Genomic DNA, 25,979 nt, shown 5'->3' with positions numbered 1-25,979 from the left:
CCTGTAGGTCTGGTGGACAGCTGATATTACTACTGTAGTGCCAATCTTTGGCTCCTTTCCCTGGCTCTATTCTGTGTTTGACCTTTGGACTGCATCTGTCTCCTGCGTTTCAAGTGACCTCCTGACTCAGTTAGGAACCATCTCCTGGTTCCTTCCACATCATTGGGGCACACAATTAGCTTCCTTTCTTCCTGGATTTGTCAGAGTCCAGAAAAAGAGACTGAGATCCTCATGAGGAGGAGTTGATAAACTTTTGTGACTTGTTGGTACAAGGTCGAGGAAGAGGAAAATGAAAAGTATCTGCAAGGAGCATTATGGTATTGTTGATAAGAAGACAGAGGGAATTAGAAGGGGGTGCTGCTTATGGGGGAAGACAATGCTGAGTTGGAGGTGGTTATGGTTCTCAGAAGTGGGACTGTTTGATGAGCAGTTAGAGATGCAGGGAAAGAGAGAGGCCCTGGCTGAGACAGAGTCAACTACTATGAGGTACAATTTAAGCCATGATTGAAGGTGAATGTGATAAAGGACTAATTATAGAGAACAGTAGGTCTGAGACAAAATTAGGGACCATAGGGAAAGAAGGGTGAGTAAAAGGGGCCAAATACAGGTGACTTCCAGAAAACTGATTTAGTCTGCTCACAAATTAACCACTTTGGTTGATTTCAAAGATGGCTAAATTATGTAACCCCATGAAAAGAGATAAACTTCCAGGCCATCCTGTGAAGATCAGCAGAAGATTCTCCCTTTTTCCTTTCCTGGCCCTATATCCATTTATGAGCTCCACATGTGGCCAAATCAAGCAACACATTTCCCCTGAAATCCATGGGAACTTTCTGCTTACATTGGCTCTGACGCAAACCTGCAGTGCACACAATGGTCTACCTAGATGCAAATAACACTCTCAGTTGGGTGCACAGCCTGAGCTTGTGTAACTATTATTTTGCCCCTGTGACTTGTTCTGGAAGAAAGTTATAACATAAAGAAGAAATTTTCAACAATGCCCATCAGCTCCAACCAATATCAACTTTATTTTCTCTCATATAGCTTGATTTATTTATTTTAATTTAATTTAATGTAATTTTATTTGGCAGGGAGAAAATGAGATATCTTGATGGAGAACAAAGTCACATGGAAATATATAGGTCTAAACAGATGGAAAGCAACTCATTTACTATATCCCTTTATTTAAAATTGAAGTCCATCATAGCTCTTGGGAAAGATTTCTGAATCTGGGGTTGGATAGTTATTCTGAAATATGAGATTTTGTCTTTTCAAAGTAAATGAAGCATTAAAATATTGCTTAATAAATTTGCTGGCCAAATACTGACACAGCATGGTAATCTGTAATGTGCTTTTCTTCTCTGTTCTAACTTTTCCTTCATAGCCTTGAAAAGAAATAGATCCTGAGCCACCTGGCCCAGAGAACCTGCTCATTTGGGACATTGTGACACCCTGAGGTTTGTTCACCCTGAATTCCTGTCACATCTGGAAATAAACAGGGTGTTGGGGCATGCTGGGAGGACCCACTTTTACAGATGACTAGTCTTCCATTCAAAGTAGCAGGTCTTTTGTTGGCTGCCTATTGTAGACAGTTCTAGGTTAACATCAGAGGGAATATGAACTCAATAAATACAGTCACTTTCTCCCAGAATTGTTAATGTTATGGTGTATGTGGGAGGTGGGGTGAGGACAGGAAAGGGAGTGAACAAAAACGACCACAACATAAAACAAAAAGTAGATGTCATAAAGATGCCACAAATGGAGGGACCATATCATACAGGGGGAATCAGGGATGGCTTCCTGAAAGAGGTGGAATTTGAGCCCAGTCTTAAAGAGCTTAATGGTAGACAGCCCTTGGACAGCCATGAGACTGCCAGGGTTCAAATCCTGGTACTTTCATTTGCTGACTGGATGACCTTGTTCAAGTTCCTTAATTTCTCTTGTCCTTAAATTCCCCAAGTGTACAATGGAGCTAATGAAGTTGTTTTGAAAATTAAATGAGATAATATATGCAAAGTACCTGCCGCAGAGTAAGTACTCATGAAATGTTAACGATTTTCATGAAATCCGAATAGAGAAGAGAGATGAAACTGTTAGACTAAAACATTTAGGAAAAAAGGGAAAGAATATGCATAGAGCCCTGGCCAGTACTTCTACACAGGGAGAAGTGGGAGGAGGAGAATCTTCCAGGAGACAGCAAATGTGGGAGGTTCAAGAGGGAGGAGAAGAGGGGAGTTGGGACACTGGAGCTGAGGAAGACCATTGCATATGTGGTGTGCTGGTGAAGGGGTGGGACAGACAGGAAGTGGTGGTATTGGGTACTAATAGTAAGGGGAGCTACTTCTTTGGGAATAAAGAAACAGCATATTTAGGAATTTAAGAAATTACCCAATAGATTAAGGATAACTGGAGATAAAGGGAAGAGATAGTATAATTCTCAGAACAGGGACCCTGAGGGGGATGGGCAGAAGAGCACATGTGACTATCTTGACCAGAATGACACTGAGGGTCTCAGTAGCATCCCCTATGCAACCTCCTCAGAATTTTGGAAAGAAAGAAAAAAAAAAACATGCTGCAGGCTTTTGTTTTGCTCTAGGTCCTTAGAGTGGGATAAAAAGGGATGAGCAAATCTGGAATCAAGTTAATTCTGTAGATTAAGCACTCACTCAGAAGCGAGCTTTTGTTTTCAGACTGAGGCAGTCCACGGAATTTGGCACATTCCATTATACTGCTGTGTTGGTCCATGGAAAGAAAAGCCAAGATGAGGATGAAGAGGCTGTCAGGTTTTGGTCACTAGGAGGGTAGGAGGGTAGGAAGTTTGGGAATAAGACAGTCTTTGGGATGACAAAATGCTGAAGGGAACTTCTAGCACCGGAGATAAAAAAGAGGGCCATCTTCTTTTTTGAAACAGGATCTATGCAGAATTTCCCACATTATGAGAGTTGGGTAGATAGTCCTGCGAGGTCTCCTAGGTAGAACACAAACTTCCAAGGATACTGCATTTTTAGGAATGAGTGTCTACCTACATTGTAATAGCTAAGTTTTGAGCAGAGAAACAGAACCACTGTGAATGATATGGAATAAGAGATAATTCTAGAGATGATGTTGTACTCAAATGTGGGAAATGGTTAAAAATTTATGGAAGGCGAGACTATTTCCACAGTGGTGCTGGTGAAGAGCTTCCATAATCTGTCTTAGCAGTAAAACAAGCATAACTCATAAAAATTATAAAAATACAACCATTTAAAGTACCTGGAAATGGTCTTAAGGACATACAGCAGATGAAGAAACATTTGCTTACTGCTAGTGTGTGTGTGTGTATGTATGTGTATATATATATATATATATTCCTTTTTAAAAAAATTATCATCCCTAAGGTAGTAAAATTTAAAGCAGTTCCTTCTTCAGTAGAATCCTTTTCGTTTTACTCTAAAATATTTGAGTGTCTTCTTAATTCCAAAGTTGCCATTTATTTCTCTTCTAAAATACTTTGGAATGTCAATTATATGAATGACATAGCCCCAAAGCTCATGAAAGCAGAATGATACAGAAATGATGAGAGTACACAATTCTACCTTGTTTGGAAAGTGCTTTATACCTGAAAGTTGTTTGGGTATATCAAGAAATAAGTACATTAACCACAGCCTTATATTATGTGTTTGGTAGATTAAATGTTTAGAAATGCTTTATGAAACTCTTATGTCCCAGTTTAGTCTATGTCCTAACATCTCATTACAAATAAGTGAGACACTTCTGCTTAGAGTATGCCATTTGATTCTATATGTAGATAGTCATGTTCAATTTGGGAGTAAGCACCTTACTAATAATTTTATTTCTGATTTTTAAGACACCAGGTATAATTAATCATTAACTACTGGCAACCCCTAGATTAAGATGTTCTACATGATAGAGCCAAGTGGAAACCTCTTATCTAGGGTATTCCAGGAGGGTGGCTAGAGTTAAAGAAACTGAGTTGCTCAATCAACAAAAATTATTCAAACCACTGAGATACACTAACATATGACAACTTAGGTTAAAATTATTTTTATACAGTCTTAAAACTCATCAAGCATCCAGTCTACCTAAAAGATTTTGTTATTGTTGCTTTCTCCTATTTCAACACTAAACCAAGCCTTATTAAGTGCCTGTGTTACCAAATACTGTGCCAGGAGACCGGATGTGCCCACAGATAGACTACAGGCTGACAGATGTTAACACAGGGAGATTTTCAGGGTACTGTGGGAACTGAGAGAAAGATGTATCTAACCCTGGCTGGAAGAGGTAGGAGAGGCTTCATGAATGAGAACACAGTTGACCAAGGGCTTGAAAGATGAATGCAGGAAGGATAAGGGCAGTAAGAATGGATAGAGAGAAAGATCCCCAATATAGAACTGAAAGCATCAGGCGAGATGCTCATCAACCTTTCTCCTGGACCACTGCAATCACTCCCTGGATGGTCTCCTTATTCCATCCTGACTCTTCAAATTTTCAGCAGCTTAGGTAACTTAGCTATAAAGTCCATTTATAGCAGTATTTCCAAAGTGCTCCCTAGAGATGGCCATTAACAAAAAGGGTTTTGGAAAGGCTACATACCTCTGTGTCTTAGGTTTTGATAGTCTATAAAAGTTAGAATATAAGAGCCATCTTTCTCATCCTTCAATGTTCTTCCCTATTGCTAGCACACAGCTTCCCATGGTAGGTGCTGACTAAAACTCACTGATTGAATCAGCTTATTGAATGATATCAAAATAACGAAGTGAAAAACCATTTAACTTTGGGAAATGCAGCACATGTATCAAATGTATTTTTAGCCTTTCATGCAAATCTACCTAAGCCATGACAAAAATTCTCTCTGGGAAGTGGTGGTTTCTAGCATGAAGCTAAGTGTCTTAGCAGATAAATGACCTGGCTCAAGTTCTCTGATTTGCTTCAGCAACATTAAACTTTCATTCACAGCTTGATTTTTATCCCCTCCAAATCTTTTCTCATGAGGCTACTTTCCTGTGATTTCTTCAGTTCTTACTCTTTTCCCTACTTGCCCTCTGCTGCCACTCTCCTTGATCTCCACTCCACATACATATATACCCTTTGTCCAAAGTTTGAGGCCCAGCTCTGGCTGCTTCACTTTGTAAAAAGATCCAGCATCGATGTACTCACTGCATAACACTGTCATTATACTCACTCCATCATATTACAATAATATTTTTAAAAGAGAAGTCATTTAATAAAAGGACAGAAAATAAAGGATCACTTGCAAAAACAATAGCTTTCATTATCTTGCACTCAGGCCTTTCAAATATTTCAAATATTTTAACCCCGTTGTTTGTCCAGTGTGGCAAAGGCTGGCTGTTCACCAAACCCATTTCTCTTTCCTCTTCCTCCCAGCTGGGCTACATTTCTCATATCCCACCCCCATGTGACCGAGTGATGGCCAATGTGAAATGGCCACTTCCATGCTTGGCCCATAAAAAAGTCTATCTCATGGTCCATGGTCTTTCTCTTTCCCCTACTGCCCTCTGAATGGTGATAGCCAAAGTGACCCTGAAGCCACATATTGAAGATTGCAGAACTTTTGTTAGCCTGGTTCTCTGAATAACTACGTGGGCAGAGTCCTCACAACCTCCTCCTCCTCCAGTTTCATATCACTATCACTTAGACTTACTACAAATGAGAAATAAACTTCTATTAGGTTATGTCATTGAGAATTGGTGGCTCATTTATTATGACATCTAGTCTTATACTATAGGAATTCTTTTAAATTTTGTTGTTGTTGTTTCCAACCCTTGCTTAGATGTATTTGAGAGAAGTCTAAGAACTGAGTCACCCCCTGAGGAAACGTGTGTATCAGGACCCATCTGGACTGATAAAATTCAAATTTAAATCTGGGGAAGCTTATGCCAGAAAATTCACTGAGTCAAAGATTCAATTCTTGATTTATTGAGCATCTCTGTATGTTAGGTAGTTCATGATGGGAAAAAGGATGTTACCTGATTTAGGCTTCAGTGACCACAGAAGTCAGAGAGACAAGATTATAAACATGGAAATTTTTCAGGGGATAAGATTTTTTATATATTAACTACTCCAATCCTTTTTTCTAGCAATGAACAAGTTCCGTTCTTGTGAGGTTAAGTTTGTTTTCCATTGTCTTGGCTTTTCCCTTTCACCACCTGAGAAGGTAGCCTGTCAGTCAGGGCAGCTCATGAAGACAGCCATAGGCTTCCAGAGGGTACACCCAGATTGGGAAATGAAGGGCTCAAAGAAAAGGGAGGATTGCTTGGAAGGGTGTAAAGAGTCCCTAGCAGAGTGCCCAGTGAATATCTGCTGTAGAGATGAGTGAAATGAGAGAGAGAGCAAAAGAGAGAGAGACCGAGAGCACTAACATTGGGAAAGGCTGGGAGAGGAGAGGAAGGCCTTCTGGGATAGGAGGACTAGCATGGGCATTTGCTAGTGGGTGGAAATGAGAGGAATAGAATCTTGCACAGACCTCTGGCTGGACCTCGTGTGTTACCTACTTAGAGATGAGATGTATGGCACCCACTGGAATTGAATGAGCCTTCTATGGCAAGGTAACCTAGACTTTCTGTTTCAGATAGCAGTGAAAGAAAGGTGTGCCTTCACTGGGATGCCTGTTTATCAGAACTGCAGGAGGAACACAGTGCAGAAAAACTTGGAGGATCACCAGATCTAACCTGGGATGACAGCTGGAGAGGAGGCTCTAAAGTCAATTTGACATAATTTAACTAGGAACAAAATGGCTATTCTTCACCAAACTGCAGTGATTGCATTCTTCTGATACTATTTACAACCAGCTGGCTTACTTGAAGAACACAGAGCTTTTATTAAGTTATCCTGATAAACCAAAGAAAACAATGTACCAGTGATTTAATATCACTGAGAATCACTACCATCTATTATCTTCTTGATCAGTTATGTGTCATGTAAGAAGAGTGCCTCTCTCTGAGGTGCTCAAAGATTTTGTGGCCATGATCTTATTTATTTACATGAGATTCTTAAGAGGGAGGTGGCGGATTACTGTAGTAGAATTAAAATTATCTTTACTTAATAATAGAGACATACAGCAATTATGGGGAAATTGAGCAATTTCCCCAAGGTTATAAGGCAGGACAGGTCAGGGCAAAGTTGAATTTTTCAACTTTACAATAGCAAGGTTGAAGAAGAAAAGCTTGAAGTTAGACCTTTGATACAGGATCTTTGGAACATATTTCAGAAATAAAATAGCTATAGGACTGAATCCTTTATCTTTCCAGGTAAGTACCAGTAGCTGCAAACACTCTGTGGGAAGGGTGCTACCATGTGCATGTACCTGTACTTGGAGTACCATTCAGGGAGTCTCTCTTATAGCCCATCTTCATAGAGTTCACAGGCTAATGGGGAAATAAAATATGCATAGAAAAACATAATATTTCAGGACTAGAAAGAAAGAAGTATTCAGTAGCAGCATCTAATCAAGTGTGTAGCAGTGGGAAAAAGCAAAAAGGGAGTCTGATAAGTCATCCCGTACTTATACATTTGTTCATTCATTCATTCAACAAATGCTGCTATGCTAGGTTCAGGTGACATCGTGGTGACCAAGAGGGTCACAGCCCCTGACCTCATGGTCTATATGTGTGCTGTCCAATACAATAATCTCTAGCCACACGTGGCTATTTACATTTAAAATTAAATAATTACAATTAAATAAATTTAGAGATTTAGATCCTCAGTTGCACTAGTCACATTTCAAATGTTCCATGTGGCTAATGTCTACCTTATGGAAGGGAGCAGATATACAACATTTCCATCACCAAAAGAAATTCGGTTGTTCAGAGATTGGCCAATTGTGGCCTATAGGTCATATCGGGCCCACCAACTACTTTATTATAAATAAAGTTTTATTGGAACACAGCTATACCCATTTGTTTATATATTGTCTATGGCTGCTTTCATACCATAACGGCAGACTTAAGTAGTTGTGACAGAGACTGCATGGCCCACAGAGCTGACAAATATTTACTATCTGGCCCTTTACAGAAAACTTTGGGAACCCCTGGTCTAGATGGAAATATCAGTACAGAACAAATACTTACCAAAAGGGAAATGCTGAATAAATGAGTGCTGTGGCATGGACAGACTAGGGATCTGACCTAGTTCAGGGAAAAAAGAAAGGCCTTCCTAAAGAATACAGTGTTTAAAATGAGATCTGAATAATCAGTAGGAGTTTACCAGGCACCATTTACCCAGCAGAAGAAAGGGCCTGAAGAACTGGGGGGTGGGGTGTGTTTGGCAGGCATAGACAGCACAGTGAGGGGACAGGCATGGGTAACTGTCATTTCTGGGAGGGGAACTCTATCCATTGTGTCTGCTGCTAGCACACCAGTGCCTAGAATGACATCTGATATGTAGTAGATATCCAATAAATATTTGATGAATGAATGAATGAATGAATGAATGAATGAATTGCCCAGGGAGGTTATGTAGAGCTTAAAAACAGAGTTTAGCACTGCAGCCTTGAGCCTAACAAGGTAGCCACTGAGGAGTTGAAGAAAACCATGGCTTAAGAACCTGATCAGGGGCACCTGGGTGGCTCAGTCTGTTAAGCATCCGACTTGGGCTCAGGTCATGATCTCATGGTTTGTGGGTTTGAGCCCTGTGTCAGGCTCTGTGCTGACAGTTCAGAGCCTGGAGCCTGCTTCAGATTCTGTGTCTCCCTCTCTGCCCCTCCTCCACTCATGCTCTGTCTGTCTGTCTGTCTCTCTCAAAACTAAAATAAAACATTAAAAAAAAAAAAAAAGAACCTGATCAGATATGTGTTTTCCAAAGGGCCCTTGGAAGCTGGGTGAAGAATGGATCTTTAGGAGCACCCACATTCAGTGATTCACAGGGATTTGTGGTCATGTGGTTGGTAATTTTAAAGTCTTTCCCTCATCCAGCGTGGAAGATTTAATGAAGCAAACTTATTCAGTTGATTTTGAAATTTTGAATTTATCAAAAACCAAAAAGGAAAGAGTCACTTAAACTGCATGGGAATGAACCAATAACACAGGTGTGCTTTGACACCAGGTGAGGTGTGCACTGTGGTATTTCTTTACCATGCCAGGCAGCCAGTGACTCATAGGTGAGTTATAACAAGGGTGGGGCTTTTGGAAGGGCACAAAGTGTGGTTCTGGGAGTCATTTGGCTGAGCTCAGTGGACTGAACTTGGATTACAAACAATGGTTTTTCTCTTTGAAGCAAACTGAATCTATTTTTTTCTTTTGTACCTCAGTGATGTTGAACTACATATTTGAACTGCACCCAAAACTTCCTGTCCTGTGAAGCTAGACCAAACTGTGCCTGACATTCAGCACCATGAAGAAGCAGAAGGCCCTGTCACCTAGAAAGAAAAAAACTTGCTAAGGATTCAGTTGCTGTTCCTTCTCTATGTGTTTATTAGTATTTGGTTCGTGGTTACACATACCTATTCTCCTTGCTTTTCTCCTCCCTTTTTTTGCCTGTCACCCTGTAAAACCACACATTTTATGCATGTCAAGAGCAGTCTGGAACCTATAACACGGTTTACCTTTTGCTTGTCTTTGAAGGCAGAACGTGTCCTTAAAGAGATAATGGTTAGTTGAAAGTATATGGATTTCCTGGCTGAAATCTTTGTTTCCATGGAAGACAGCATATACCATTTTAGTTTCCATGAAAACCTTTTGCTCTGTGGAAAAGTAAGTATCCTGTCTCCAAACAACAAATTCACCAAGAATATGGTGTCATAAACAATTTATTTCATTGTTTTCAAAAAATATGATAATAGCCATGGTCATAGCTATAATTACCTGATTAATTTTTCTTACCTTGTGACATATAATGTAGAAAAAAGTAACTTCCCCAAGAGCAAGGCTAATCTTGGCTAGTTTTTATCTGCACTCTTGAATCAACTAATTAAGTAGATTCAGGCATTTTTAGCCATATCATAGTTTCTGAGCCCTAAGTAGTGAATTGGTGTGAGGCCTGAGTCCTTTGGTTGGTATAAAGATTGTTTACACTTAACAATAACAACAACAACAACAACAACAACAACAAAAACCCACTGTGTTCATGACCTGCTTTTTTCAGACTTTAAGTCATTTTCTCAGACCACCATGTGGAGTAGTTCTGTTTTCAGTCTGTAGGCTCCTGATTCAGTGATCTTGCTAAGGACTGATCAGTGGTGGGGCACCTGGCTGGCTCAGTCTGGAGAGCATGCAATTAATCTTGGGGTCATGATTTTGAACCCCATGTTGGGCATAGAGTTTACTTTTTAAAAAAAGAAAGGAAAAGAATTGACCAATGGCAAGCATGGCCCCTTAAAGAAAATGCCAGAACCTCTTGCATAAACTAACAAACCAAATCCTGAGGTACATCAGTTGTGGGATTTTCCCTGGTGCCCCAAATTATTTGCAAGAGTTGGCAAAAGGTGTTACTGCCAAGAGCTTCTATGGAGTTTGTTTTTGGTTCTATGATGTGAAACGCAGTGTTGTGTAGAGGTGCTAGAAACTGGAAGTGGACAGAGGTGTGTCTTGCTCTGGATTGGCCATTTTGAGGTCTTGGGCAAGTGATGACACTTATTTGAGTCTCAGTAGCCTATTGAGAAATGTGTCAATAAGATCTAGAAAATGAGATAACATGCTTCTCTGAGATCTGAGATCAGTTCTTCTAATATTATTCAAGTGTTTGAGACGATCTGGAGCCTAGTTTCTTTAAGAATAATTATCAAGTAGGTAACAGAGAAACATGCCATGTAAAGAGCCCAAGAGCTCCTACCATGTCAATGTCATTGCCTTGGACAAACTCAGAAAAGGAACTAAGACACAACTAGACTACAAGAAAGTGCTCATGGTATGAAATGCTTGAAAATGAAGTTGAGGTTGATAAAGGGCTCAGAAGAAGGTACTTTTGAAGAATACACATGCTATATAACATAAAGATGTGAAGACAAAGGAAATGATTTTAAAAGAAAGATTTATAGGAAGTTGTGCTATCTGATGTACCATGTAAAATCACTTTGCTGCCCAACTATGGATATCTAAGGTAGAAATTAACATTTTTTCAAGGCTTTTAGAATTTCAAGGACTTCTTAAAAAAATTTATTAAAAGTGGCCCCCAAAGTTTACAGCACTTTTTTTCTTGTGAATTAAACTACTGAAGGACATATGCCCTGATTTTTTTCATTTCCCACATGTTCTTGCAAGGAGTAGTTGATGGAGTTGTATGCACTATATTAGGGCTGGATCAGTCCTTTGAGACATTATTGAACTTTCAGGTCAGAATGTCTGGGATTGTTGTTCAGCTCTGTCCCCATCATCCATGTGGCTTTGGTCTCATTATTTTTCTGAGCCCTTGTTTTTTCATCCCTATAATGGGCCAGTAACAGTCATTCTGTCTACTTCACAGCATTGATGTGAGGGTCCAATAAGATCTTGGATACAGATGATTGTACAGTGATAAGGATCTGGGTAGCTGAAGGTTAAAAAAGACAAAGAATTGGCTAAGTTTTTAAGAAATCACTGTCTTAATTTCAGGTTCCCCTGAAGCAGACCCTGAGTAAAGGATTCAAATGTAAGTTGCTTATTTAGAAGGTGACCCCAGGAAGCACTGGTAGAGAGGGGGATGGGACAGTGAAGGGAAGGAAACCAGTGAAGAGTGTGCTGTCAAGCCATTTACTACTGTGGGCAATGGGACCTCATTTCCAGATGGGGAAACTGAGGCACAGAGGGATCATGCCACTTGTCCAAGGTCACAGATCTACGAACATGAAGCTGGAATTCAAGCCTACACAGTGCCAATGGGAAGCCCTACTCCCAATCTCTATCTGATGATTCAGCTTATTAGGGCAGCCAGGCTGTGGGGTGTGGCAACAGGTTATGTGATGTTAGGAATCAGATGATCCTGGTTCCACTACTTACCAGACAAGTGATTGTCTGATCTCTTCAAACCTTGAATCCTTATATGTGAAATTTGAAAGCCTATTGTGAGGACTCACAATACTATTTCAAAAGCATAAACACATGGTAGGGCCGAAAAGCATAAACCTCATGTGTGGTAGCAGTCATTCACTCTAGTTAATATTGATTTCTCTGACACGGTGTTCTCAGATATCTGCAAAAAAAGAAGTTTCTAAGTGTGGCTTTTATTTTGGAAAACAAGAAAGGAGACACCTTTACTTCCTACATGAGACAAACGCAATTTTGTAATATCAATTTTAAGATGGAGGCTAGAGAATTTGAAATAGCAGATACCACTCAGAGTCATCAAATACTGTGGTCCGTATTTGTTTAACAGTGTGTGGTGGGCAGGGTCCTCACGTTGGTGTGACTTTGGAGGTAATTACTTAGCTTTGTTGACCTTCATTCCTCCATCTATAAGAAGACAAGGGATGGAGTGGAATTGTAGTAATTTCTAAACTAAATTCTCTTTCTGCCAGATGGATTATACTAAGGTCAAAAACAGAAAATTGCTCTTGATACCTTTGGAATTCTCTGTGTATGTACAACAGGGGAGTTTCTCTAGACAGCCTTCTGTTAGCCTTTCCTTTAATTAATGAGATGTCAATTTACACATTACTCACTTCTTTTTTAAGCCAGCATCCATCTTGGTAGTTCAACTGGAGGAATGAACATAGGGGTGATATTGTGCCCACACATGAATGGACTGGTTAGGGAACATGTAGACCCAGACCCAAGAGACAGGAATGCTTCTTTATCATTCAAAGGAACATATAGAAATACAACCCCACAATAGCTTATGCATGTTCAAGTAGTTAGTTTGAGCACATACAGGCAGCACTATCCTGAACAAAGAGGCATAAGATATACCTAATGGAATATCCAACACAAGGAAGAAAGTTGGTTTTTTGTTTGTTTTTTTGTTTGTTTCAGATTCCATGTCTTTTAAGAGGGAACAGACCTCCGTGTGACCAGACAGAGGGGCATCAGAAACAACTAGGTAACATCTGTTACCATGACTTCATGGGCCTCGGGTCAAAGACGTCCACCTTCTCAGAAGACCCCTGCCCCAAATTTTGCCCTTAAGAACCCTGACTTGTAAGCCAGCGAGGAGTTTGGGGTTTTTGAGCATTAGCTCCTTGTTCTACTGGGTGACACCACACCAATAAATCATCTTCCTTCATGGCCAAAGCGCCCTTGCAATTTTCCTTTGCGTGCTGCATACCAGATGGATGGATTCTCATTTACTTTGGTTATATTTTATCCAGAGATTAAACTCACCAATGTTAAAGGGACAGTTTTATAACATCTTTCCACAGTCAAAACTATATATTATGTAACGTTTTCTAATAAAAACAATCAAAAGGCAGTGTAGGTCAAAATTCACTAAGTGGTGTAATTTAGATTTGTACATTTCATAGTGTATAGATTTTACCTCAAAGAAGAGGGGGAAATAGCTATAGACAAATATTGAAGCCACATGGTATGCATGCAAAAGGGTTTAGGATGAAGTGTACTGATTCTACATCTTTCTTTGAAATGCATAAAACTTGATAGAGAATTGATAGATGGATGGATTGATGGATAGTCATGTAATAAACAAATATAGTAAAATGTTAATTATAGAATCTAGGTATATGAGTATTTATAGTAGAACTCTTTTAATTTTTATGTGATTTTATAAATATTCACAATAAGACATTTGAGAAAAAGGAAATTATTTTTCTAGTGAAAAAAGCACCTGGGGCCAGTCTGCACTACTAACTAGGAGTTTAATCTTAGGCAAGTTCACTTAATTTTTGTATGATCAGTTGACTCATCTAAAAAAATGGGATAGAGTAAGAGTATTAGACTCATAAGGTATTTGTAAGGTTCTTAGCATGTAGTGTGATGGAAAAGTTTGTTAAATGAAATTTAAAAAGTCATCTCATATACAGGGACATGAGTGGGAGAACAGATTATACTGATTGTTTTTGACATTCAACTCTAAGAATGCAGAGTTTTATTAAAACCAGATGACAGGCTTATACACCCTGAGGTATTTGTCATTTTCTCTCTAACCCAGGTAAATTTCATCTCCTACTAAGAGGTAGCAAGAATCATCAGGATGGGTCAATAATACTTAGTTTCTGTTTTCATTTCCTTCAAAAAATTCCACTTGCTTAAAGCATGCTCCCTGACCCCAGGCTCAGTGTATATGTAATATCTGGATATCAGTATAAAAGCATGTAGCTACCTGGTCGTATAAAATAATCTAGTGATTCGGTGATTTTCAAAAAGAGAACAGTAAATGGTAGTCATGTTCTCCATCAAAGGTTAGGAAACCTGTAAATTAGTTAGTAAGAGGTTTACACTTTGAAATTTACAAAGAAGCCTGTGTGTCACATAAGTGGAGCTTTCCCCATCTTTTAAAGAACTAGGCATATGAACAGCAAAGGCAATTTAAATAACAAACAAAATAAGCTGAAATGAGAGTTCTTACTAACAGTAGATTAGCACAAATAGGTGGTCTTTACTCATTCCACAAATATCTTTGAGCACCTACAGGCTCTGATCTAGGTGCTGGGGGTTTAGTTATGAATAAGACAGAAATCTCTGCCCACATGGTATTTACATGCTAGATGTTGAGGCAGACAAGAGACAGGAAATCAGTTAGTATGTACGTCTGTGTGCAGGCCATGCATGTATGTGTGTGTGTGTGTGTGTGTGTGTGTGTGTGTGGACAGTGTTAAGGACTAAAGAAAACAATCAGGAAGGGAAGGGAGGAGGTGAGAAGGTTTGCAATTTTTTTTTTAAGTTTATTTTTATTTTTGAGACAGAGAGAGACAGAACATGAATGGGGGAGGGGCAGAGAGAGAGAGGGAGACACAGAATCTGAAACAGGCTCCAGGCCCTGAGCCATCAGCCCAGAGCCCGATGCGGGTCTCGAACTCACGGACCGCGAGATGGTGACCTGAGCTGAAGTCAGACGCTTAACCGACTGAGCCACCCAGGCGCCCCAAGGTTTGCAATTTTTTAGATAGAGTTGTGAGCTTACATCTCACAAAGAAGGTAACATTTGAGTGAGGACTTGAGGGTAGGGAAGGTGCAGGCATGTGTACATCTGGGAAGTGCATATGGGAGAGGAGGTGTGAATGTCCCACATGGGAAGATGCATGGCCTGTTTGCTCCAGTGTGGCTGGAAAAGATTAAGTACAGGGAAAAGAAGCATGAGATGAGTCAGAGATGACCAAGCCATAGACTCTTATGGTCATTTTAAGGATTTTGGCTTTTATTTTAGAGTATAATTTCAGCCATGGAAAGGATTGGGCAGAAGAGTGACATCTCTGGATTTCATTTCAACAAGACCCCTCTGGCTGCTCTATTGAGAACAGTCTTGCTGGTGGTAGTAGAAAAGAAGGGAGAGGCAGAAGCAGACTATGGTAGTTTTAAAATATGTCCATGAATTCTTTGATATTCTTCCCATTGAGAATTGGTTGGGGAGGGGGGGCCCTTGGACCAGGTGGGCTTGCTTGTGACTATTTCAACCTATCGAGTAGGGTGGTAGTGAAACCGAACTCTGAGGCTAGGTTATAAAAGGGCATGAGATTTCTACTGCATTTACTACAAAACACTCTTAAAGCCCTCCCTGCCAGTGAGACCACATAGGCAATTCCTTCTTGTCCTTTTTTTCAGCCATTCCAGCCCAAATGTCGGACATGGGAGTGAAGAAGCCATGTTGGAGACAAATCCTTCTGGCCCAGCTATTCCAGATCCAGCCAGTAGAGTCATCCCAATTGAGGGCCCAGACATCATGGAACAGGAAAGAGATGTCCCATTGTGTAATTTCTGAATTCTTGACCAGTAGAATCCATGAGTATAATAAAATGACTATTGTTTAATGTCACTATGTGTTGGGATGAATGATTATGCAACAATAGATAACTGGGGCACAGAGAGAAGAGATGAGCCTCCTACAACAATCTGGGTAAGAAATAATGGTGGCTGAACTAGGGTAGTTGCTGTGGAGAGGTGAGAAGTAGATTCTGGATATATTGTAGAAGTCGGATCATGTATTTGCTGACTGATTGAATGGCAAGTGAAAGACAAAAGTCATGAGTGATGCTAGGATTTTGGGTTTCAGCCACTGGAAGGGCAGAGTTACCATTTACTGGGATGGGAAAGACTATAAGGGAACAGGTTTGAAGGTGGAGGGTGGGAGTCTCAGGAACTCAGTTTTGGACATGGTAAGTTGGAGATGCCTTTTGATGATCCAAGTGGAAAGTAGGTGGTTGGAAATGACATAGATACACACACACATACACAATCATAAGACAAGATCAGATCATTGTGAAAGAAATGTAGTCAGAAAAGAGAAGGGGTGGAAGAACTGAGCCTTGGGTCACTCCATTGTTTAAAGGTCAAGGAGATAAAGAGAATCCAGGAATGGAAACTAGAAAGGAATAATTAGTGATATAGGAGTATTGTATTGTAGAAGCCAAGAAGAATGTGCTTTAAGGAGGAGGGGCTGATTACTTGGGTCAAATGCTGCTGACAGGCCAAGTAAAATGGGTCCTGAGAGGGTCCTGAGAAGCCACCATTGGATGATGGAATTTGAGGGTTTAAGACTATCATTTATTGAGCACCTATAATATGCCAGGCATTGTATTGAATATTCTTATAATAGCAGTAGAGGAGAAAGAGATGGCTGCAGGCTAACTTCAATAGATGATAGCTATCATTTATTGAGTATCTATTGTATATCTGATAGTTAAGGGGAGACTTACATATGCTATCTCATTTAATCCTCACCATTGCCTTGTGGGGTATGGATCAGGGACGTGAAGCCGCCCAATGTGGCACAGCTAGTAAGGGTCAGAGCTGGGACTCAAACCCAATTCTATCTGATGTTGAAGCTCTCGGTCTTTCTGCTATCATTCCTCCTGAAGTGGTTTCCTGGGAAATCCTGGTGAAAAGCCACCAGAAAAGAAATATCTTTCTAACTTCAAGTTAAGTTTTGCTCAAGGTTTTTAGGGAGGATTTAAAAATGGTTTTCTAGTAAAAAAGTATGAATGCGCTGTAGAGTAACTTGCAAAATTCTAATATAAATTTTCTAAGTAAATAAATAACACGTGTGGGGGCTTGTCGCCTGAGTGGCTTTGGATTACATGTGTTTTTCTCTCTTTGGTGAATCAATTTGTGAATTCATTACCCTGTCTTCCCCGGAGAGGTTGATTTGCTGGTTATTCTGGTTGGGTTGTGAGGGCAGATATAGCCTAATTAACAAAGGCACTCCAGAGCTGAGGTTCTTAACCTGGAGATTTGAGAAAGTCAGGGAAGGCATGAATTCTCTACCTGGAAAACTTTGGGACTATGGACATGTTTGTTTCTCCACAGGAAGTATCTATCAACTTCTCAAAAGGATCCTTGACTTCCAAAAGGTTAAGCCCCACATGCAGAGAAAGACCATCAGGTATAACTTGTAGTTATGAGGATAATCATGATTTTCACTCAATCCTTTTCTTGGGCAACTTTTGAAGGCCCAGTTATGTCATATCTAGAGAACACTAATGGTGACCAGGCCTTATGATTGCATTGTCTAACAAAAGCCTTGTGGGTCACTTCCTACAAAGCCTGAGGAATGAGATTTGACCAGTAAAATATTGTCAGTTCTCTGACATTTTGACGGACATCTTGGTACATAATATTTGGTCAGGAAAATCAAGTATATGTGGTTGGTCATAATTGTTCCTCAAACTTGCACATCCCAGGACCAAGTGTTAACAACTCAGGAAAATGAAGATGTGAGATTCCTCTATTGCTTTTTAAAAATATATAGTCTAAGTTAAGAAAAGCCAAATTCCCTGAGCCATTTTCCTGAATATATATGAGAAAATATCACTCAATTAATGACCTCTTATTTTTATCGTCCTATTTGCTTATAGTTCCGAGGTTATAGATTTGTGACTGGTAGCAATGTTTCCATTAAATCCATGCTATTTGAATTTTTAGATTAGATGCCAATATTTAAAAATCAGCAGATCCCACCAGCCCCCCCACCCCTCCAGGCACCTCTCCCCACCCCATTTGGATTTCCAGCTTCTTTTGAAACTCTTGAGGCAGCAGGATTCAGATTGGCTATGTGATGTAGATTGGGAACAATTCTGAATACTTCTCAGAGCTATGCTTATAGTGTTGTTTTTTAAATGGTTAATCTAAATTTCGAATTTGTTTCTAATTTAGTGGCAACAGCTCCTTCTCACATGAATTTATAGGTTGGTATACTGTACAATTCCAGAAAAACTACTTTAGTTCAGGCCTACTGAGACAAATGTGACAATACTTAGTGAAAAGATTAAGTGTATTTAAAAATAAATGTAGTTGATTCTTTGCAAGTAATTAGGTTAATATCAATCTATCACTAGCAGTATTTCCAAAGGGAGAGTTTTTCTAGGACACCTTAACAAATAGACAAAATTAATTTTATATGGCCGATATTAAATATGCTTAATTAAAAACATGTATTGTTTTAATTAACAAAAACATCTGCACCTGAGCACACATGCTCCCCTGAGTCAGCTCTTTCTTTGTAGATAATGCAGTAAATTACAGGCCTCCTCAGGTTAAATAATTACACTCCAGATCTGGCAGCATTCAAATGATTGTGCTTTTGCATTGGTGATATTTGAGTTTATTGTATTTGGTATTTGGCTATGCCAGCAAGACACTGATCTTAAAGCATACAGCCATTATTTCAAAACACAAGCCAAACAAAAGTGTACAGTTTAGGGAAAGTCATCTTTGCCACAGATTAAATGCAATGGATGGCCCAGACAAACTCTTCCCTCAAAAGGCAATATGCCAGTACTTTTGCAAATGGTTACTAAGCGAGATTGCGGAGTGATTTTTCTGGGCATTTTAAGAAATAGAATATCCACGTGTTCATTTATCTACTGCTGCTTAACAAACCACAGTTAAAACCTTGTATGTTTGCTCAGGAATCTATAATTTGGGCAGGGCTCAGCTCAACACATCACTACTGCATGAGGTATCAATAGGAGCAGATAGACACCAGGGCTAGAGGACCCACTTCCAACATAGGTTACTCACACAGTAGACAAGCCTGTGCCACATCCTAGCCAGGGGCACGACAAGGATACTTGGTTTCTCTCTACTTGGGCTTCTCTTTGGGGCTGCTTGGGCTTCCTCCAAGCATGGTGGCTGGGTTCCAAGAGCAAGTATTCCAAGAAGACTGAGATCAAGCCAGAGGCTTCTTGTAACTAAGTCTCAGAAGTTCCAGATTATCCCCTCTGTCTCATGCTATTGGCCAAGTGAGTCATTAGGTGCAGCCCAGACTCAAACCTCTCAATGAGAAATATCCCAAAGAATTTGTAACTATCCTCCATATATCACATCACATGTCCAATATGTCACTATTAGCACCTATTCAAGGTGGCCATGTGTCCTGGAAGAAAGCTTCTGAATATCAAATTATTCCAAGGCTCCATCCGGGGTTCAGTCTGAGTCCATATTACTCAGAGTCACATGGATTGATTTTCTGTAAAATCAGAGTTGTTTAAAGTGAAGTATGGGGGTGGGGTGGGTCATTGATGTAGTGTATCCATGAGTGGATTATGTTGCATATTGAAAGCTCTGGTATATGACAGTTTGGTGCCATTTGGTGATAAGCTCATATATTCATTAAGAACAATAAAAGCAAACAAGCAAAACAATCCATAATACCTTTAACTCACATTGATCTTGCCCGTCAAGACTGAGGTAAATTAGCCTTTTTGCTGTAGAAGGAGGTATGAATCCCATTTCTATTAATGTCTTGCGGTTAGAGAGGCAGTGTGGACTAAGGACTTGGATTCTAAAATTAGACAAACCTAGAGTTTCCAAAGCTAGAGCTGATACTTGTGAGCTGATGACCATGCCATGACATACATCTTTTGTTTTCTCTACTGCCAGCCACAGTAGGAGGTTCTGTTTATGTTGCTTAAGAGCATAATCTAGTCTTTTATGATTAGGCTGAAGATAATCCATAAGCCCTGTTCTAGAAGTCACCAGATATAAAACCTACACAGCCTGAGAAAACCACATCTGATCAAGCCAATTTTCTTCTCAAAACTGCCTCATTACAAATATATATGGCTATACACTTTTGTTGCTCTATCTCTTGCATTCTGATGATTTCTTTCTGCAAGCACCTATACCTCAGTTTGAGGGCTTTCTATGGTCATACGTACTCAGGCTAGAAGTGCTCTGTGGTTAATGTTCCTCTGAGCATCCCTCAACTGATGATGGACAGGACTTCACTGATATATACCTCTTTTTCTTGTGACTTAGTTGGGGCAACTTCAAGGCATATTCTACATCATCACTGAGTTGTCCCCCCAAATCTGAGCCCTAGTTGCCCACAGTGGTAACCTGTTCATGAATGTATTTTCTTCCTTGTCTTCTGAGTCTCACTTAACCATTCCCCTAATTCCTGGGTTCACCTCTCAAATAAATTACTTGCACTCAAATCCTTATGCCTGGGTCTGTTTCTTAGAGCATGTAAATTAAGACAAAGATATTTTATGATCTTATTTTGCCTACTTTTACAGGCTTATTACTGCTTATCTCCATTAAACATCCTAAACTTAGTCTCATTAACCCAGCCTCCCAAGACCAAACACATCTTGATGTTTGTCTTGATGTTTTGTATCTTTTAAAGACCATTTCCCTTTGTTAGAATGCCTTTTCATGACTGTGTTCCTGGCTACTTTGCCTTTAGGAGTCAGTCCAAGAGTGGCTTCTTTGACTTCCTATCCTGGGTCAGATGCCCCCTCCTCTGTACTCCCAAATATGGATCATATACCTCTGCTCTGACACACTGTTTCCAAAGATGGTCACAAAAATTCCTCCAATATCCACAATCTTTTGCAAGCTCACCCCATTAAGAAGCAGACCCCATTTCCCTTCCCCTTTCATCTGGACTGGCCTTGTGACTAACTTTGACAACAGAATGTGGCAAAAATGAGCCGAAGCCTTACAAGGACTAGCCGTTTCCATTTTCATTCTCTTGGAAGCCAGCCTTCATGTAAAGAAGCTTGAGCTACTCTGTAGATACTGAGAGATCACATGGAGAGATTATCCTTGTGAAGGAGACACAAGATGTCCCAGACAACAGTCAGTATCATGGTCTCAGTGGGTCCATATTGAATGCTCATTAAACACCATATGGAGCCCAGACAGCCATTCGTACCAAGCCTTGCCTGAATTCCTAGCCCATAGAAATCAACATCAGTTGTTTAAAATGACTGAATTTTGGGGTAATTGTTAGACAGCAATGGAAAACTACAATATCTATTATAGAACTTGTCATTAAATACCACAATTACTTATTTACTTGTCTGTCACATTTGTGAGCTACTATAAATGGAGACAATTTTCATCTTAATAGCTGTGACACCTGACCTATGGGAATGCTTTACAATGGTGAGCCTAGGAAAAAATGAGGCTTCTTAAGGAGATCACAGAGAAACCTTGTCACACTGGAGATTTTTTAAAGGAAATGAGTACCAAAAAACAAAAGGTTCTAGAGAATGATTGTGGAAGACAAGAGTGGATGAAAATTCAGAGCAATTGCAAGGGACCTCCAAAATGTGTATTAGAATTCTTCTAACAATTGGTGAGATTATTGACCTCTGTTTCAATCCATATGCAGCCTAGATGGGCCCCACAGTCACAAGTATTTACGAGGGCCTGTCAGGCAGTTATCACTCTGTGCAATTAAACTGTACATCATGGTTCTCACTCTCCGGAAGAAGTTTACTGTAACAGAAAAGCAGATGTACCAACACATTGTGGGCTGCAGGAGGATATGAAAAGGTGGGGAGGACAGAAGGCTCAGATTCAATGATTTTAGACCTAGGCAGGATTTCCACGAATCCGCTTCATCTTTTCCCTTCACGTAGTGTTTACCGAGTACCGCCTGGGCATGGCACTCCCTCTCCCTCTTATGCTGAAGCCTCGCCAAATTGAGAGGAGTTTCTCACATGTTCCACACTCTGTCATGCCTCATAGCCTTTGCTCTTTCCCCCTTCCTTCCTGGAATGATTTATGACCCATGCTTCCATCCCTTCACCTAGCAATGCTTGTATTCGTCTCTGGAGCTCCTCCCCCTTCTTTTCCTCATCCCGTCCCCAGGAAGAAACCCCCCATTTGCTCTGCCATTTCAAATGTCTCCAGATTCAGTGTGAGTCCTCCCTGCTCTGCAAAACCATCACTGACCACCCCAACCTGGGGTTTCCTAGAATGTGGTGGAAAGGGAACTGGTTTTGGAGCAACATGAATTTGGGTTCAAATCCTGGCTATGCCGCTTGTGATTCTGCACAAGCTCTTTAATCTCTCACGTTTCCTCATCTGTAAACTGGTCATGATGCTCCCACTTCATAAGGCTGTAATGAGGGTGTGGGAGATCGCTACATACAGTGTTTAGCTGAGTCCTGGTATGTAACACACCAGTGATACATGTTATTTTCTTCCTCCTCTCTGAACTTCTGGCATTTAATATCTGCACCACTCATTTGTCCTCAAATCATAGTTATTTTGTGACAGCTCCTGTCCTGTACCATCATTTAACTTAAGGTTATTCCTTGCTCATTTTTAATATACGCTTCCTCCTAATATCTAAAATATAACTTTTTATATCTTTATATGTCCCAAGAACAACAGATTCTTAATAAATATCAGTGCATGAATGAATAGACAGTGGAGTGGGTGGCTGCCTCTTAGGGCTTTCTATAGTACACTTTGTAAAGTACAGCATTCCAGGTTAAGAACTCACTCAATTAGAATAACTCTAATTTCAGGGTATTTTTTTTTTTCCAGGAAAGGAATGATTAGGGAAAAGTTCAACACTTTTCCTTATCCTACTGGATCAGTGTAACAGAGGAAAATGAAGACCCCATCCCATGAAAAGATAACTCGGAGGCAATGCAGTATTGAGAACAATGAAGACACAAAGACTACCCCTCCAGCTCCAGGCTTTTTTTTTTTTTTTTTTTAATATGCATGTATGACCAGATCAGAGATAATGAGTGAGAATGAAAGAGCAATTATGTGAAGAGTAATCCCCAATTGATTACATGGGAATTAAGTAAGCTGATAGGAAATATCAAGTTTGGATTAAGATATTAAGGGCCCTCCCGTCATTTAGATGGAAACAGTCATGAGGAGGGAGGACAAATCCTCTGTGACTGACTGAGGATCCATCTGTCAGAAGTAAGGGGTAGGATGACATATTATAAGTGAACGAATAAATGGACTTAATCAGGGATGAAAACCAAGGATCAGTGCACCCTCAGGACATATGAGACTTAAAGAGAAGACAGCACAAAATAGGGCCAAGCTCCAAAAAACCTCCAGAAAGGAACTCTAGAAGTTTTCTAGACAGGTGTCTGCTCCCTTGCTAGTCTTGAGGTTGCGGTAGTGAGCTGCACTCCATTATGAGGATGGCAAAGCCATGCTACACTGGAGCAAAGAGCAGGAGGGTTCTTGAGAGAGTGCCTCACAGTGATTTCAATATGCTTTTTTATGCCAAAGGACCCTTTGTTCAAAGTCTTATAGAGTCCCACGATACATAAAAGAAACAGAGGTATTGCTGTATGATTGCAAAGAAGCAAGAAGAGAAAGGGTGAGGGGATCTTGGAAGATGATAATATCTTGGATCCCGCTTCCTAGGACCTTATGCTTAGCAGAACATGTTGGGAAAACCACTGGCCCAGGATATCTATAAGCCTTTATGAATTGCTCTTGTCAACTGGCAAGGTTTTTGGCTAAGATTCAGTTGGTTAAAGCCTTCCAAAGCAAAATGTACTAAAACTAGAGACTAAAGATCATGTAGTAAAGATGACTTCATCCCCCTCGAGGGGAAAACAGGCCTTTGTCTGCTTTACTACACCAAAATCTCAGCAGGGTTTATTCTTTCTGGAAAATATTCTTCAAGTCATAACTGAGACTCTCAGTGGAAGCCAATTTCAATTTAGTAACACCTAAATATATCTGAACCAACAGGTTCTGGATGGCTCTTCAGAATGAGCTGTTAGAAGAGACAAGAGCAGCCTTCATATTTCCTAAGAGAGGCCTTGCTGTCCGAGGATATTTTCAGTCTTACAGGACGGTTTAATAATGAATACTTGGGATCTTGAGGTTCATCCTAACTTAAGAGTGAATGTAACCATTGAGTTAAGTTTCTAACCTCAGACACTAGAAGGGTAGTTACAAAACCAAGAGAAAGTAAAGAGACAGAAGAATGGCTTTGAAGGCCTTTCTGCCAAATGAGAGCCCTCAGGGTCATACTGGCTGAGAGTGTAAGTAGGTTTGTGGCCAGTGTTCCTGGCATGTCAGGAGTGTAGAGCGTCTTGGGTGGTTAGTAGTCTGAATCAACACTTACTGACAAATAGATGGCGGATACTATCATGACTGTCCTCATGGGAAAGATAGGAGTTGAATGTTTTCTCTTCACATTGCAGTAGGTTTCAGATACTCAGCTGAGAGAGACCAGACCTGAGGTTTTTGGTGGACACTTCAAAGCCGAGGGTAATGCCTATTGTTAAGAAGGGGACATATTTTGGGACCACTGCCTTTTCACACATGCTCCAGGCTCCAGAGTGCCCCTCCCCATCCATGTCTTTCAACTGGAAGCATGAATTTAATTCACTGAGAGGTGGACTGGCCCCCAGCCTGCCTTTCCTGTCCTGTGATCTTAGAACAATCTGACCTTTTCCCTGGGTGGATGCTGGTTCCTAGGGGATGGATGTGTAATGCAGGACAGCAGGGGTTCCCCACCCAGCTCCACATTTCCTAAGAGTGAAGGCACCTGTTTGGCTATGCTAATTTGCTCCTGATGCAGGTGAGCTCACCCCTAGCTGCTTTAGCACAGAAGGGAGGAAAGATGCCTTTTCACAGGTACCTTATATACCTAGGCTCCCTCTTTGAATGTGCTGACAACATTTTCTTAAGTTCCTCTTCCTCCTCAGTAACATCCCCATCAAACATTCTGTCAGAGCAAGAGCCAAAAACAGAAAAAAAAAAAAAAAGTATCAAATGGGAAAACAATGAAATGCCTGTTTGGTTCCTGTGTGCAGTGAGCAACAATAAGCCACACTTTCTGAAGTGTCTCAGAAAGGAATGCCTGTGATGTTCTTTCAAAGAAGGACTCTGGCCCCAAACCAAGCTGTAAGCCATGACAATGCTCCACTAAACACCAAAAAGAATTCGCCTTTCAGCCAGAGAGGCATTTCTCATGTACTGGGGGAAAATGCCACCCACACCACGTCACCTCAGCACATTTACTGTCACTCCCCTCTTCCTGCTGAAGCCAGAGGAACGTAGCACACTGTGACTGTTGGGTGGACTGAAACTCAGCTGAGGAGTCTGAGCCCTGGGAACTCTGCCCCCTAAGATGTGCTCCCAGGAAAGCAGGAGTCTAGGAGGTGTGTTTGTATTTTAGGGAGTTTACGGCTCTTGGGTCCTCTCTCCTACAGAAAGACCTTCTCCCCTTCGTCCCCACCTAAACTTTCCCCGTAGCCAGGCATTTGAAGTTAGCTGAAGTGTCAAAACACTTTGTAAAAAGGCCATTGAGTCAGGAGGGCTTCACCGCGCCTGGGCAAGTTCAAGTCCTTCAGAGGAAAAGGGGAGGGATCGCCTCTTACCTGGGCTTCTTTCACTATTCCATTTTTCGTGCAGTTTCCACTTTGCAGGCTGTCGCTCTGTTTCCTGTGATTGTGCAGATTCCCATTGCAGACAGCACCACCTCCAGGATTAGCCATTTGTGTGAAATGATGGAATCCAGCCGGTTTTCGTCCAGAGGTTCTAGGCAAGCTTTAGTTTTGAAGTTGGTGAGGGAATGAGAGAGGAAGCACTTTGGGCTGAGTCCCTGAAGGAATCCTACCGATCAGGCTTTCCAGAAGAAGAGCAACAGCCTATCTTTGGGGCAGATCTTTGAAACAAAAAACAAGTGGTTACCTTTACACTCCTCAGCTC

The 25,979-nt window shown here is 40.6% G+C and overlaps 1 protein-coding gene across 1 annotated transcript in view; it reads right to left on the bottom strand.

Moving 5' to 3' along the window:
• Window positions 1–25,765, bottom strand: part of SPTLC3 (serine palmitoyltransferase long chain base subunit 3) — a 129,751-nt gene extending 103,986 nt beyond the window's left edge. The window contains exon 1 of the mRNA XM_047067546.1: window positions 25,649–25,765. Coding sequence (XP_046923502.1) covers window positions 25,649–25,765 — 117 coding nt within the window. The remainder of the gene's footprint in view (window positions 1–25,648) is intronic.
• Between the last annotated feature and the right edge of the window lie 214 nt (window positions 25,766–25,979).

The sequence above is a fragment of the Lynx rufus genome, unplaced genomic scaffold (assembly GCF_022079265.1).
Source record: "Lynx rufus isolate CCGP_SWC_20201006 ecotype Redwood Valley unplaced genomic scaffold, mLynRuf1.p SCAF_8, whole genome shotgun sequence".
In the NCBI taxonomy this organism is placed as follows: domain Eukaryota; kingdom Metazoa; phylum Chordata; class Mammalia; order Carnivora; family Felidae; genus Lynx; species Lynx rufus.
Note: the sequence above shows the minus strand (reverse complement) of the source record. Positions and strands in the feature narration are given on the sequence as shown.